This window comes from Bufo bufo, chromosome 1 (genome assembly GCF_905171765.1).
Source record: "Bufo bufo chromosome 1, aBufBuf1.1, whole genome shotgun sequence".
In the NCBI taxonomy this organism is placed as follows: Eukaryota; Metazoa; Chordata; class Amphibia; order Anura; family Bufonidae; genus Bufo; species Bufo bufo.
The window spans coordinates 209,327,269-209,344,534 of NC_053389.1; the positions used below are offsets into that span (position 1 = coordinate 209,327,269).

General features: G+C 42.3%; 1 protein-coding gene across 1 annotated transcript in view; it reads right to left on the bottom strand.

Moving 5' to 3' along the window:
• PRKCG (protein kinase C gamma) overlaps window positions 1–17,266 on the bottom strand; it is a 634,337-nt gene that overhangs the window by 372,974 nt on the left and 244,097 nt on the right. Inside the window, 1 exon segment of the mRNA XM_040434717.1 lies at window positions 11,860–11,942. Within this exon segment, the coding sequence (XP_040290651.1) occupies window positions 11,860–11,942 (83 nt within the window).

The following is a 17,266-nucleotide window of genomic DNA, read 5'->3' on the forward strand; positions in this document are numbered from 1 at the left end:
CTTGGCAAAAGACAACTTTTCACATTTTTTTATACAAAGTTGGCATTTGACCAAGATATTTCTCTCACCCAGCATGGGTATATGTAAAATGACACCCCAAAACACATTCCCCAACTTCTCCTGAGTACGGCGATACCAGATGTGTGACACTTTTTTGCAGCCTAGATGCGCAAAGGTGCCCAAATTCCTTTTAGGAGGGCATTTTTAGACATTTGGATACCAGACTTCTTCTCATGCTTTGGGGCCCCTAGAATGCCAGGGCAGTATAAATACTCCACATGTGACCCCATTTTGGAAAGAAGACACCCCAAGGTATTCAATGAGGGGCATGGCGAGTTCATAGAAAAAAAATTTTTGGGCACAAGTTAGCGGAAATTGATATATATTTTTTTTTTCTCACAAAGTCTCCCTTTCCGCTAACTTGGGACAAAAATTTCAATCTTTCATGGACTCAATATGCCCCTCACGGAATACCTGGGGGTGTCTTCTTTCCGAAATGGGGTCACATGTGGGGTATTTATACTGCCCTGGCATTCTAGGGGCCCTAAAGCGTGAGAAGAAGTCTGGAATATAAATGTCTAAAAAATTTTACGCATTTGGATTCCGTGAGGGGTATGGTGAGTTCATGTGAGATTTTTTTTTTTTTTTTTTTTAATTTATATTTTTATTGTACGTTTTTTCTTTAAAAGTACAAACACGAACACAGGTGAGGGGTTACAAGGTACTGTGGTGTAGGCGCGCAGGCCTAGCTATTGTAATTGTCAAAAGTACATACTTTATGGTTATAAATACATGTCAGATGTATGAGAGAATTTGCTGGAGTCATGGTAGACAAGTAGACAAGTAAAGAAACAAGTAAAGAAACACACAAGCGAACACAAAAACCAATATGTGATTCGGAGCCGTCTAGCATTGTTGTCTAGGTCCCGAACAAATTTTCGTGAGAAGGGTAGATAGTAGTCACTCTATTTATATCAAGAGGTATGATTAGCCTTCTAACAGTATGGCAATATGAAGCCATTGTATAGGTTACATGTAGATAGGGCGAATTTTAAGCATTTTGTATATCTATATTCAGTGGCTGTAGGTTCAGGACCTCCAGCAGGTTCTGTTAAGGAGTCTATGGTTTGGGTGATCTAAAGGTTATCCATAGTGCCCATTTTTTGAGGAAAACCCTGTGTGTACGGGATTCCCATGAGGAGAGTTCCTCGAATCTATGAATCTGGTCTATTTTCTGTATCCACTGATCTAGGGTTGGAACTGTAGTCTGTAGCCAGAATTTGGGTAGTAGGAGGCGAGCCGCTATAATCATCTGCATAAATACAAACGGTAGCTTATCTTTCCCATTGTCTTGGGAGAATGAAAGAAGAGCTACCTGTGGGGAAGGCTGGAACTTTGTTCCACAGACCTTGTTTGCTGTAGCGAAGATGTCGTCCCACCACTTCTGTATGGGAGGGCATGTCCACCATATATGGAGGAAGGTGCCTCTCTCCCCCAGGCATCTCCAGCACCTATCAGTAGCCGAACCAGCAAATCTTGATATCTTATCTGGGGTGTTATACCACCTTGTGAGGATTTTGTAACTGTTTTCCCGGATCCTGACACAGCGGGAGACACCGTGGGGGGAATCAAAGAACCTGGGCAGTGAATCATAGGGGATTGTGATATCTAAGTCTAATTCCCATTGCCTGACGAAGGATGGTTTAGCTAGCATGGGGGGTATACGTAATTTGTTATACAGCCGAGAGGTGAGCTTTCTGGGCAATATTTGTGAGACAGATAAAGCTTCAATCCAGACTAAGGGGCGAAGTAGGACTCCTGTTTTGATGTGCTGTTTTAAGTAAGCCCTAAGGTAGGTTACAGGGATGAAGTCACATGAGTGAGGGTTAAGTAGAGCATTCATGTCCCTAGAGTCCATCCATTCTCCAGACGGAAGAGCTAAGGATATTAATGGTGTCGAAGAGGACAGCAATCCTGGTGAGGTGGCATTCCTTAGTATATAGGGGGCTGTGTTCAGTGCATCTGATACTGTAAGTGTGGGCGAAGGGAAAGGGATGGAGCAGTGAGTTTGTGATAGCCACTTCCATACTTCTAGTGTGGCCCGAATGATTGGGTATGCCGACATATGACGATAAAGAGCAGTTACCTGGCCCAATAGTAGTGCCCTAGCTGGTGTGTTCAGTATGTCTATTTCTATTTGTGCCGCTGTGGAGCATGGGGAAGGACTCAACCAGGCTAGTGCACGAGATAGAAGGATAGCCTTCCCGTATAATTCAGGGCTTGGAAGGCCTATCCCTCCTGCATGTCTGGGTTTGATGAGGAGTGAGAGGGACAGCCTTGCTCTCTTCCCATTCCAGATGAAAGAGCTAAATTTCCTCATTATTGAGGTGTAATATTGCTTAGGAACAGATATGGGGAGAGCTTGTTGCAGATATGTGAGTTTGGGGAGTATCAAGGACAAGAGGATGTTCTTTCGACCAAACCAAGAGAGAGTTGGATTAGCTCGGGCCAAATTATCAATGGAATCGAAGATAGATTTCCTCAGGGGAATATAGTTAAGGGAGAAGAGTTCCGATATGTCGGAGCTGATTTTAACCCCTAGATACGTAATGCTAGGGGATGACCAGTTAAATGGGGAGTCCTTCATTAGGAGAAGTCGGATTGGTTGGGAGATACCTAGGCAAAGAACCAAAGATTTATTGGCATTGATTTTAAAATCAGATATTGAGCTATACGCCATGAGGTGAGTCTGCAATTTAGGGAGGGATGTTTTGGGGTTAGTTGTCATTACGAGAACATCATCCGCAAAGGCGGCGATTTTCTGCTCCCTGCCTCCCAAACATAGACCCCTTACCTCCTGGTCCAATCTTATGTTTGCCAAGAGAGGCTCCAGAGCCAAGATGAACAAGAGAGGGGATAGAGGGCAGCCCTGGCGAGTCCCATTCCCAATGGAGAAAGAAGGCGATGTGTTGCCATTGACAAGGACAGAGGCTGTAGCTTTTTCATACATCGAGAAGACTGCCTTGATGTAGGGATCAGGTAGGCCAAATCTCGCTAAAGTTTGTTTTAGGTATAACCAGTTGACTCTATCGAATGCTTTTTCAGCATCCGTGCTGAGTAAAAGCAAAGGGGAGGTGAGTCGTTTTGCATGACAGAGGGTGTTAATAACTCTTGAAGTGTTATCCTTGCCCTCTCTATTGCGGATGAAGCCCACCTGATCTCCATGAACAAGGTGAGGGAGTATGGTAGCGAGTCTGTTGGCTAACATCTTGGCCAGGAGCTTGAGGTCTATGTTTAGGAGGGATATGGGCCTGTAATTAGCACATAGTCTAGTGTCCTTCCCTTCTTTGGGGATGAGAGTAATATGTGCCGCGGTCATATCTCTTGATAATGGGATTCCCTTAAGGGTCTGGTTGCATACATCTAGCAGATGGGGAAGGAGTATTGTCTGGAAAGTTTTGTAATAGGCCAATGGTAGGCCATCTGGGCCTGGGCTTTTCCCTGTCGGCATTTGATTCATTGCGTTCTTTAATTCTGTTAGGGAGAAGGGGGCTGTAAGATATGTTTCCTGATCCGGGTCAATTCTAGGGAGTTTGGCTGTCTCTAGAAAGGAAGATGTCAAGGAGGTACGGTCTTCAGGAGTTGTTGATGGAGGTAAATTATATAAGTCATTATAGAAGGAGCAGAATTGAGCGGCAATTTGTTCAACTGAGAAGATGGGAGTCCCTTCCTGTGATAAAAGTTGATGGACAAAGTTTGTGGATCTCCTCCCTTTGATTCTGCTCATTACAAATTTGGTGGCCTTATCTCCGTGAGCAAAAAACTTGTGTTGAGAGCTCATGTGGTATTTAGCAGCTCTAGCAGCTAGTAGGGATTTGAGTTTTGCCCTGTATTCAGAGAGTTTTTGGAAAAGAGCATCAGAGGATTTAGCTTTATGTCTTGTCTCATGTATCTGAATATTTTTCAAGGTTTCGTCTATTTCTTTTTCCCTCGCTCTCTTAAGGTATGTGCCCAGGCTAATAAAATACCCTCTAACTACAGGTTTGTGTGCATCCCAGAGTGTATTGGCCGATACTGCAGGGCTTTTGTTGAGAGAGAAATATTCAGTTATTTGTTTGGAAATCCGATCAACTGATTCTTGGAATCCAAGTAGTGTTTCATTTAAGCGCCAATTGAAGCTCGAGGGCGTCACTCTAGGGGCCCTAACTGTAAGATAAATTGGGGAGTGGTCTGATATATGGATAGTTCCAATAAACGTCTCACTACACAGATGTAGATGCTCCTTAGAGATAAACAGGTAGTCTATTCTGTGGTATGTTTTATGTGTCGGAGAGAAAAAAGTGAAGTCTGATATGTTCGGGTTGAAGGACCGCCAGGCATCTACCAGATGAAGATCCCAAAGGGTATTCCCAATACTTTTAAGGAAACTTTTAGAATGGGACGATTTGTGAGTGGAGATATCTAGTTGTGGACAAAGGGCGACATTAAGATCACCTCCAACAACTACTATACCCTCTTTAAAAGCCTCTATGATAGGGAAGATGTCAGAAAACCATCGGGGTTGGCCAGTATTGGGGGCGTATAGGTTGACAAAAGTGTATGTTTGTGGCCCAATAGAACCCTTAAGTAGGATATATCTGCCTTCAGAATCCAGATTTTGGCTAAGAAATTTGAAGGGGATTTTCCTCTGGAACCCTATACTGACTCCACAGGATGCTGAGGAGTTACTCCCACAGTGGTACCAGTTAGAGTAGTGTGAAAATCTCATATCTGGGTAGTGATTAAACCGTAGATGCGTCTCCTGGAGGAAGACCACCCCCGCTCCGGCTTTTCTCAAAATGGCAAAGACTTGGCTCCGTTTAGAAGGGGAGTGAAAGCCCTTGACATTGTAAGATGCCACTGATATGTCAGCCATGGTCTGCTATGTGTGTGATTTTACCTTGTAGCTGTTGTGGCCCTCCCCCAGGAGACGCATTGAATCCGCTGCGGATCTTTCTCTCTCGTACCTTTGGAGTCGCTCGTGTATCGGGGGCAATCCTATTTGACATTTAAGTCAAGTACCTTGAATTAGGGGAAAAGAAAGGAAGTAAAACATAACATAGTGAACAAACAAAGAAAACAAACATAGACATAACACTTGATGTCTAAATCTAGTGGGGGTTACTAGGTCTGTAGACCGTTTAAGAGAACGTTTGACGCCCTATGATAAACAATGATGGAGCATAGTCAGGCCAAATGCAATAATGGACTAAGTGGACTCTGGGCGTTAATGTTAACGCTAATAGGCTTCGCGTTAACAGTGGGATCCCTAGGGCCTAGCGGTGAGATATGCTAGATAAAGAGACAGGATTATTCATATCAATAATAATAATATATACAAACAAGTCTCTCTAGTGATCTTGTGACAGGCTTCTCGGAGTAAGGTGATGACCCCTCTTCTTAGAGCGAGATGACTTTGGCGTGCGCAGTATCTCGAATGGTGCCACTTTAGGTATTTCGGGTAAGGAGCCAAGATCTTGAAAAAGTTCCCAGTTCTCAATCCTCATGGGAGGCACATTAAGGATCTCAAATGCAGATGTGAGGTCTGTATAAGACGAGATGTTCACTCTTTTTCCAGCGTATGCGAAGGATATTCCAAAAGGAAAAGACCAGCGGTAAAGCACTTTTTTGTCGCGTAGCCAATCAGTTAAGGGCTTGAGGGCTCTACGTTTCTTTAATGTAGATGGAGCTAAGTCCTGGAAAACTTCTATCTTGGATCCCTCAAGAGCCAGATCAGGGTGAGCACGAGCGGCATCCAGGACAGCTGCTTTAACTTGAAAATTCAGGTACTTACAGATAATGTCTCTCGGTGGCTCATCTGGCTTGGGCTTAGGTCTGAGGGCCCTGTGTGCCCGTTCTATGGTTATCTCATGAGGAAAATCAGGCCCCAGCAGTGATCTGCTAATTTTGGTGATGGACGCTGAGACCTCTCCTGGGGTGACCGACTCTGGCACTCCCCTGAATCTGAGGTTGTTCCGGCGCCCTCTGTTTTCTTGGTCCTCTAGGGAACAGTGGATGTCATTCAAATATAGGGCACAGCGACGAAAAGAGTCCGTTACAGCAGACTGATGATTCAGGATTTCTACCTGATGATTCTCCAGGCTCTCCACCCGGTCCCCTATTTGTCTCACCTCGCTCCTGCAGGCGGAAAGCTCCGCTAATATTGGCTCCATAATTCTGCTCAGAGCGCGATCGAGATATTCCCTTGTGACCGGAAGATCGGAGCTGGCTTGCTTTTCTTCTGAGTCGCTTTCATCCTCCGGTGGTGCAGGGGCGCGCTTCTGTGCTTTGGCCTGCGGAGTCGGCGCCATCTTGGGTTCTCTGGCAGCCACTGTAGCGGCGGCTTTCTTTAGAAATTTTTCCATTTCGCCTCCTGCAATCTGAGTTTTGGAGGGTGTCGGGGTGTCCACATACTTGCTGTTCCCGATCTTGACCATCTCCGTCTTTGTAAGCTAATGTTTGCAGGCGTCAGGGACGAATCTCTTCACAGAGCACGGAGCTATGCGACCATCTTCATCCGGCGCTAGCTCCGCCCCCCTGAGATTTTATTTTTTGACACAAGTTAGTGGAATATGAGACTTTGTAAGAAAAAAAAATAAAAAATTCCGCTAACTTGGGCCAAAAAAATGTCTGAATGGAGCCTTACAGAGGGGTGATCAATGACAGGGGGGTGATCAATGACAGGGGGGTGATCAATGACAGGGGGGTGATCAGGCAGTCTATATGGGGTGATCACCCCCCTGTCATTGATCACCCCCCTATAAGGCTCCATTCAGATGTCCGTATGTGTTTTGCGGATCCGATCCATGTATCCGTGGATCCGTAAAAATCATACAGACATCTGAATGCAGCCTGACAGGGGGGGTGATCAATGACAGGGGGGTGATCAGGGAGTCTATATGGGGTGATCACCCCCCCTGGAAGGCTCCAGGGAGACGCCTGTATGTGTTTTGCGGATCCGATCCATCTATCAGTGGATCCGTAAAAATCATGCGGACGTCTGAAGGGAGCTTTACAGGGGTGTGATCAATGACAGGGTTTTAATCAATGACAGGGGGTGATCAGGGAGTCTATATGGGGTGATCACCACAGTCATTGATCACGCCCCTGTAAGGCTCCATTCAGACGTCCGTGTGCGTTTTGCGGATCCGATCCATCTATCAGTGGATCCGTAAAAATCATGCGGACATCTGAATGGAGCTTTACAGGGGTGTGATCAATGACAGGGGGGTAATCAATGACAGGGGGGTGATCAGGGAGTCTATATGGGGTGATCAGGGGTGATCAGGGGCTAATAAGGGGTTAATAAGTGACGGGGGGGGTGTAATGTAGTGTGGTGCTTGGTGCTACTTAACTGAGCTACCTGTGTCCTCTGGTGGTCGATCCAAACAAAGGGGACCACCAGAGGACCAGGTAGCAGGTATATTAGACGCTGTTATCAAAACAGCGTCTAATATACCTGTTAGGGGTTAAAAAAAATCACATCTCCAGCCTGCCAGCGAACGATCGCCGCTGGCAGGCTGGAGATCAACTCTCTTACCTTCCGTTCCTGTGAGCGCGAGCGCCTGTGTGCGCGCGTTCACAGGAAATCTAGGCTCACGCGAGATGACGCCAATCGGCATTAGTGTGACGTGGGAGCGCCGCAGAGATGATGCCTTTCGGCGTTAGCGTGACGGTAAGTGGTTAAGGAGGTTGCAAACGATCTCGACAACAGTGATTACATCACTGAGTTTTCATGTCATTGGAGGATGCAGAGAAGATGCAATTATGACTTTTTTTTAAGCTTTTCTTTTATCCTTTTTACGTGTTTCAGTGTATTATGCCTCCCACTAGTAAACTAATAGGCAGCCTATCAGGTTTCATTGCATATCAGACCTGGAACCCATTGCTAGTCCTTGGGAACCCACTGGCACCCTGGAGTCTAGACATGGGGTGCTGTCCCTCTGAAACCACATTGGTGTCATGGCATCTAGTGGGTTAAACCCCCTGGATCAGGTCCTTTAATTAGACAGCTTTGTAGCCACTCCACCCAGCATGTTTCACCACTTAGACTAAGCCACACAGTATACACTTCAAAGATACAAAAGTACATATCTCGAGTAGAAGGAAGGTGAATTAATGATTGGAGCTTTCCCAGTCTTACAATTAATTTTCCACATAGTTTATATTGGAAAAAAAATTAATGAATTCAAAATTCATGGCTGTTGTTAAGATAAGATAAGATAAGATAAGATGCCTTTATTGTCAATGTACAATACAATGTAATACAATGTACAATACAATGAAATGTTGTTTGGAGCAATCCTAGATGCCATGGACAGAGGAACAAGAACTGACATTTAAACTAAAGCATTACACTAGAAAAAAACAAAACATTGCACTAGAAAGCATTACTATTCACAGTTCACAGCATATACAGTTGCAAGAAAAAGTATGTGAACCCTTTGGAACGATATGGATTTCTGCACAAATTGGTCATAAAATGTGATCTGATCCTTATCTAAGTCACAACAATAGACAATCACAGTCTGCTTAAACTAATAACACAAAGAATTAAATGTTACCATGTTTTTATTGAACACACCATGTAAACATCCACAGTGCAGGTGGAAAAAGTATGTGAACCCTTGGATTTAATAACTGGTTGAACCTCCTTTGGCAGCAATAACTTCAACCAAATGTTTCTTGTAGTTGCAGATCAGACGTGCACAACGGTCAGGAGTAATTCTTGACCATTCCTCTTAACAGAACTGTTTCAGTTCAGCAATATTCTTGGGATGTCTGGTGTGAATCGCTTTCTTGAGGTCATGCCACAGCATCTCAATCGGGTTGAGGTCAGGACTCTGACTGGACCACTCCAGAAGGCGTATTTTTTTCTGTTTAAGCCATTCTGTTGTTGTTTTACTTCTATGCTTTGGGTCGTTGTCCTGTTGCAACACCCATCTTCTGTTGAGCTTCAGCTGGTGGACAAATGGCCTTAAGTTCTCTTGCAAAATGTCTTGATAAACTTGGGAATTCATTTTTCCTTCCATGATATCAATCCGTCCAGGCCCTGACGCAGCAAAGCAGCCCCAAACCATGATGCCCCCACCACCATACTTCACCATTGGGATGAAGTTTTGATGTTGGTGTGCTGTGCCTCTTTTTCTCCACACATAGTGTTGTGTGTTTCTTCCAAACAACTCAACTTTGGTTTCATCTGTCCACAGAATATTTTGCCAGTACTGCTGTGGAACATCCAGGTGCTCTTGTGCAAACTGTAAACGTGCAACAATGTTTTTTTTTGGACAGTAGTTGCTTCCCCTGTGGTATCCTCCCATGAAATCCATTCTTGTTTAGTGTTTTACACATCGTAGATTCGCTAACAGGGATCTTAGCATATGCCAGAGACTTTTGTAATTCTTAAGCTGACACTCTAGGATTCTTCTTCACCTCATTGAGCAGTCTGCGCTGTGCTCTTGCAGTCATCTTTACAGGACAGCCACTCCTAGGGAGAGTAGCAGCAGTGCTGAACTTTCTCCATTTATAGACAATTTGTCTTACCGTGGACTGATGAACAGCAAGGCTTGTGGAGATACTTTTATAACCCTTTCCAGCTTTATGCAAGTCAACAATTCTTAATCGTAGGTCTTCTGAGAGTTCTTTTGTGTGAGGCATCATTCACATCAGGCAATGCTTCTTGTGAAAAGCAAACCCAGAACTGGTGTGTGTTTTTTATAGGGCAGGGCAGCTGTAACCAACACCTCCAATCTCCTCTCACTGATTGGACTCCAGTTGGCTGACACCTCACTCCAATTAGCTCTTGGAGATGTCATTATTTTAGGGGTTCACATATTTTTTCCACCTGCACTGTGAATGTTTACATGGTGTGTTCAATAAAAACATGGTAACAGTTAATTCTTTGTGTGTTATTAGTTTAAGCAGACTGTGATTGTCTATTGTTATGACTTAGATGAAGATCAGATCACATTTTTTGACCAATTTGTGCAGAAATCCATATCATTCCAAAGGGTTCACATACTTTTTCTTGCAACTGTATATAGCAAGAGTAAAGAAGGTTAAAGGGTTTCTACCACCAGAAATACTGTTATGTAGCTGACTGACATTAGCGATGCGCTAATGTCAGCACTACATAGCAGTATGTTTCTAACGTTAGTCCCTGCAGCCGTTTTTGTTAAAAAAGCACTTTTATTATAAGCTAATGAGCCTCTAGGTGCTATGTGGGCGTAAAATCAGCACCTAGAGGCTCCGTCCACTCACCCATTATGCCGCCCGGGTCCAGTGTTGTGCCCGCCCAGCTCCTCTTGATTGATGGCATGGTCCGCCGCTTCGCTGCCGAAATCCCGCGCCTGTGCCGTTCACTTCTGTCTTCGGCGCAGGCGCAGTGAGTGAAGCCAGCTTCCTCACTGTGACGTAGTCGGCGCAGGCGCAGTGAGGAATCCGGCACCAGAATCGCATCATTCACTCACTGCGCCTGCGCCGAAGACAGAAGTGAACGACGCAGGCGTGGGATTTCGGCAGCGATGCGGCGGACCTTGCCATCAATCAAGAGGAGCTGGGCGGGCACAACACTGGACCTAGGCGGGATAAAGCGTGAGTGGACGGAGCCTCTAGGTGCTGATTTTACGCCCACATAGCACCTAGAGACTCATTTGCATATAATAAAAGTGCTTTTTTAACAAAAACAGCTACAGGGACAAATGTTAGAAACATTCTGTTATGTAGTGCTGACATTAGCGCATCGCTGTCAGTCAGCTACATAACAGTATTTCTGGTGGTAGAAACCCTTTAATTTAGGGCAAAATATATCCTAGATTGATGTGGTATCCTGCTTAGGGAGAGCTGCACTTTGCAGGTGCAGTAACCAGACTCCCGTTTAAGGTCCACCCTCTTGGTTGCATGAAAGGATCATGCTACATGACATTCCTGGATACTTATGTCTGAGGTTGGCTAGAGAAGTGTAGTAGCCAGCATGCTAAGAACCGTCTTGATGCATTTCCATTGGACTTCTTCAGTAAAGAACTGTTCTACGCTGCAAAATGTTGGCGTCACAAATCGGGACCCTGACTTGCACCTCAAAACTACCAACACCAAGGCCACCTCAACCATCACCAGCAGGAGAACCCCAGAGCAAGAGTCGAAGGCAAAGAAAGGTGCACCCTTCCACATCACTGCACGAGTGAAGGGAGTGTCAGAACCGTGAGTACTTCTACTTGCAATACACCACACACACATGAACGCCCCTGTGTCATTCTGCACATGTCTTAACACAGCATGATAGGTGTTGTCTTTAAAAGAAAAGCCGCTTTTAATCTAGTATCACACTATTAAGACACATTGCAAAAACTGTTCTACACATGGACCAGTTCACAATTCTAATAAATGTCACAGCCCATAGCAATGTTTGCTGAAATCATGCCTGATGAATTATGAAGAGATTATCCCAGGTCAGCCTTATTTTTAGGTGTTGGAAAATATGGTTTATTGGCACTTACAAATTAAAACTCACTTATTCATCTCATTGTATATGTTCACAGGGAGGACATAGGTTAATGAGCTAATTTTAATTGTCCCCTCTTTTGATAATTCATTTTCAAACAGCAGATGAGTTTCAGTGCCATTCTGACCTGTTTGGCATATCAACTATTAAAGAAAATTTTAAAATCCAAAAATAAACCTGGATTTACATGTCAGTGGCTTGTTAATACCATATGATTGCTGATATCCGTAATTTTTAAAGCAAATTATAAGATATTCAGATTGTGTAGGCAGGCATTTACAGCAAGGAAAACAATATCGGACTATTCACATTGTACTTACATCTGCTTGTGGTCCTTTCCCAGCACCAGGACATTCAAAGGTGACAAACTCATGACATCGTTTGTGTACTACAAAGCTGCAAACTGAAAAAGAAAAAATCTAATAAATTTTTCAAAAGTACAAGGCAAATAGAATATAAAAAGTCATTATATCATTTATGAGGATCCAAAGTTCTATATAAAAAAAATAGTTTTCTAAGGACTAAGATGGCAGCAATGCATCTCAAAATGTTTGGACAGGGCCATGTCTACCATTGCATAGAATCCCCCCCTTTTTTTATTTTTTATAACAGAATGAAAGAATTTAAAATTTTCATTCATCTGACCACAAAACAGCTTTTCATTTTCCTCAGTCTATTTTAAATGGGTTTTAGCCCTGAGAAGATAGCAGCCGCTCTGGATTGTGCTGACATAAGGCTTCTTCTTGCATGATGCAGCTTTAATGTGCATTTATGGTTTGCATGTTAACTTGTGTTCACAGACATCGATTTCAGAAAGTGTTACAGATCCAATGCTGTGATTTCTGGTACAGAATCTGCAAGTGTCCCCTTAAATTACTTTCTAATGAAATTCAAAGTTTCACACATCTCGGTAATCTGGCGGCTACTGCTATCTTGTACTGTCATTTTTATGCATAATTCAGTATTTGGTAACCTGTACGACTCATATTCTATTCCGTAACTATTCAAGTATTTGTAGCCAAATTAAAATAAATAAATAAATATTTAATTAAAAAAAAAAGGAGTGAAAAAATAAAACGGACTCCTTAGGGTTCATGCTAAAGCTACATTCAGGGGCCCTGTACACCTAGTCTATATCACCTAGCCATAAACAATCCATTTGATGCTGTATTCTTTCCTAGTCATATTGCTTTGAGAGGAAAAATATCTCTGTTTGAAGTCATCCGTTGGAACAGGCTACAATTTTTTTCATACTCTAAGATTTAGAACCAAGAGGAAAATAACTCAGGGGGTCATTTACTATCAGATATATGCCAGTTTTCTGGAGTAGCTCTGTCACAGATTGTGGCGCAAAGGTTATTTGCGCTGCAATCTGTGACTTTTCTTCGCTCTTGTCAGGGGGAGTGTCATGAGCGGGGAAGGGGACGGGCTGGCGGGGGGTCTCATTTATCATTTCCTTCACCTGTTTTAGGCATAGAAAATGGTCTAAATTTAAGCCAGCAAGGAAACTGGCTGACATTTAGCCGAAGTTATGTAGATGTCGGCGCCTCTACATAACTTCGGCAGATCCACCACCAGAGCAAGGGGTTATTAAGACCGGCATCTAAAATACAATAAAAGACAACAGTATGGGGGCCATAGCAGTCTATAAGAACCATAATATGGATTTATAAAGAACAGATATTTAAAATGGCTGTCAGCATGGACAGTGTTACAGCGCTCTCATGGATTGCCCCTTGACAATGACATTTTGCAAGCAGAAATTACTGGCACCGATTGACTTTTGAATAGGGTGGAGAGTGGTTCTAGGAAAAAAATGCTGAGATCTGTGGTATGGTAGCTATAGCCAGGTAAAGGGGCCTGTCAGTGTTGAAGGGGAGAGAATCTTAACAAAGAAACTCCCATACAAATTTTCAGCTCCCTTGATTCCTGTTTGTGTAAGGTGAGTTGGCTAGAAGTAGTAAGTAGGGATACTTGCATTGTCAGGTTCTCTATGGAGTTGTACTTTTTATAGTAAGCTATGGAATTAGTGTTGATCGAGCATGCTTGGCCGAACACCGGTTCGGTTCGAGCATTGCTATTCTCAGCACATCGCGGAGTTCAGCCGAACACCACGTGTGCTCGAGCCAGTGTATTTAAATGCAATTTAGCATAGTAAAGTTTCTGCTGGAATTTGAACTCACAACCCTTTGTACATTAGAGGCAAGGACCTTATCCACTCTGCTATAAAGCTGAATGCTAAACTGTGTCAGAAAAACCTCATAGTAGTTTCTGATGTAGTGAACATTCCTATTCAGCAGAAGACATATTTTATATTTGTATAGTGTAGTGGTTAACATCCTTGCCTCTAATGTACAAGGTAGGGAGTTAGAATCCCTTCAGAAACATATATATATATATATATATATATATATATATATATATATATATAAGTTTTTAGCCATAATATATTTACATATATTATTATATATTTAGAATGTATAATATATTATAATATATGTAAATGTAAATGGCAAATATATTTGTATTTCGCTAGTAATACACGGCAAACTGGGCTGTATAATATCCATCTCACTGCACTGCTGAGCAGGCAATTAGGCCCTAATATTTTTCTATTTTTACACAAAAGGCTTTTCAACAGATAAGTACAACTATGAGCGGCGAATATATTTGTTTTTCCACTAATACACGCAAAAAAGGGCTTTAAAACCGATAAATGTTTGGTAACAGAATATGAAAGTTGTATATATTAAACTTGAATGTAACACTTAAAAAAAACTAAATGATAAATGCGCCTCTGAGCAGCAAATATATTTTACTTTTGCCACTAATACAAGCCAAAAAATGCTTTAGAACATATAATTGTACCGCACAAGGGTAAATAAATAGTAGAAATATTTCCTTGTAATGAACCCTGTTAATGCCTATATCAAACAGCACTTGCACCCTAATAAGTACAGTTTGATGGAATGACAGAGCTGTATAATGACAATTTGGATCTCCAGTCAGTGCAGCAAGGTGTAATAGGAATGTTCCTATTACCCAGGCTGTAACCTCCCCTATTGAACCCTATTCTGCTTCAATACTGTGAAATGATTCCTCCCTATCAGTTCCCTACACCTTGAATAATCTTTCCCTGCACTTGTAAATATTTTTTTTTTAGTACAATGATGATTTTTCTAGCACTGTCCCTAGCGCCTGCAGACTCATCTCTCCCTGCATTAAGTACGCTGGTGAATGGCAGAATCTAAGATGGCTGCCGTATTTATACGGCTGTGAAATCACAGTGCTGGCTGGCTGCTGATGGAGTATGGTTGATCCCACCTTCCCAGACTTCCTTTCTCCATGTCCTGACATGTGTAGCAGCCATTTTAGGAAAAATGTGATTTGTTACTACGAAGCACAAGGAAATTCGCATTCGGTGCAAATCGAATTTTTCCTGAAATTCGTAACGCATTCCACTTTGTCAGCTTAGATTCGCTCATTTCTAGTAACTACCACTGCCACCATCATGGCTACAAGTGCCATCACCGTTCCCACCAATAGAGCTATGCATGGGGTCCACTACTATTCCCTGTACCTCCCTCCTGGTAGTCCAAACGCTGACTGCTTTCACACAAGTCATCAACAGGTACACTCTTTGAACTATCTGCCATAGTGATGGGTGTGGTTTTGTGACCCCTGTCTCCAAGGCAAAGTGTAAGACTCAGAGGCGACCTCCACTTAATCCCGCTGTGAGGAAGAGTGAGCCATCCAGCCCACAATCTCCTCCTCTTTGTCCTGAATAAAAATGTTACACCATTCGGAAGCCAGGGATAACTGTGGCCTTCCACTACTACTACCGCCTGGATGGTTGCTGCTGCCACTACCCACATTAATGCTCTATGGGGGTGAATCTTTTATTTTGAACTCTTTCATATTCCAGACATTTTAATATGAGGCCTAATGAAAACTCACAATTTTCCTAATGAAATGTCACAGGTTTGGTACACAATCACACATATTCTGTAATTTAAAGAGAGAGGGATAAATATATGTTCTTCCTCTTCTACAAGCACACTCACTGCTATTGACAATTTACTCTGCCTACTGTGTTTTTTGCATTTAAAAATACAGGTTCAAAAAAGACCTTTCTTTACTCTTAAAGGGAATGTATCATCAGAAAATGACACATTGTGTAAATCTCATTTTTATGTTTAACATATTTTTTAAGAATTGTTGATGATGTTATCTATAATTTTCCATGTCAACGTCTATATTTAAACAAAAGCCATAAAATCCTGCAGTTTTCACACTGACCACTAAGCTTAATAATTGGCGGGGATTGCGCTGCTCCCTGTCATTGTATCCCTCAAATGCCGCTTTCATAGCTGATCATGGCATTTGATATTAATATTACAGTGTAAAAAAAATAAAAAAAATAAAATCATACCTACATTTGATCGGAAAGAGCCAGCTGCCGCCATCTTGATTGAAGATCCAGCGTGAAATCTTGCACAGCCTGTGTTGACGTCATACGTCACCGCGCACCGGATTTCGCCCAGGATTTTCAATCAAGATGGCAGCTGGCTCTTTGCACTCAAATGGATGAGATTAGCATTATTATAATTTTTTTTATTTTTACTGCCATTCAGGGAAAATCGATTCGTTACCACGAAGCATGAAGAAATTTGGCTTCACAGCGAATGGAATTTTCCCTGAAATTTGGATCCCCTGATAGTGAGGGAATTTTCCCTGAAATTCGAATCGAAGTCCACTTTGTGGACTTTGATTCATTCAACACTCAATTATATGACCTCTGTGCATAGATAAGGCAGGATCCACCATTCACAATAGGTGATTGTCAAAGCTTATCTATTCATTCTTTGTACAATGACCTCTGCACAGGGCATAGAACATTCCTAGAAGACTCTCTCATAGAAGTCAATGAGGTCCCCTTTTGACCTTGGTGTCCATGGGTCTGCCGTAAAGCAATTTTTTTAATGCTGTGTAAATGCTGTTAAAAACAACTCAGGCAAGATGGCGGTCTCCATAATCATGTTCAGCAAATAGAATAAAAATATTTGCAATCAGAAAATTAAAAACATTCGATAAAAAGGATATGTGTCGCCATCTGGTTTTAAGTCGCCGATACATTTTTTGTGACACATTTCCTGTAATTCAGGATATATTCAAATCTAATCGCCAAAGACTATCTTGTTCCTGTTTCAGGTCATTTTTCTATTTTGTTAAAATATAACATTTAATGTGTCTTTATTAAAAACAAAGAAAGTATATTACCCAAAACTAACTAAATTATAACATGAAGTGACCATATGAATCTGTTTTTTTTTTGTTTGTTTTTTAAAGATTTTGTCTAACTGCTATGGGAGATCAGCAGGGATATTAGCTTCATATCCCCTTTAAACAGTGTACTGTGGCACAGATAGCTATGTAATAGTTTAACTGCTGAAGCTTATTTTACATTGCAACTGAGTATCCAGCCCTGATCACATTGTTGCCACCAGCATTTTGATAGTTTGTAACAATTATGTGGTTGTTCTGGTCTATCTTAGTTGACCTAGTCTTTATAAATTTGCTATCTCTCCATAGATACCACTATCTGTCCCCCATCACTGTATTTTCCTTATCACTAGATTATTTTCTGCCATGGTGTCTGCAGTTCACCCCACCACACTCATACATTCATTTGTTCACTTCTTTTAAAAGAACTATGTACGCAGCTCC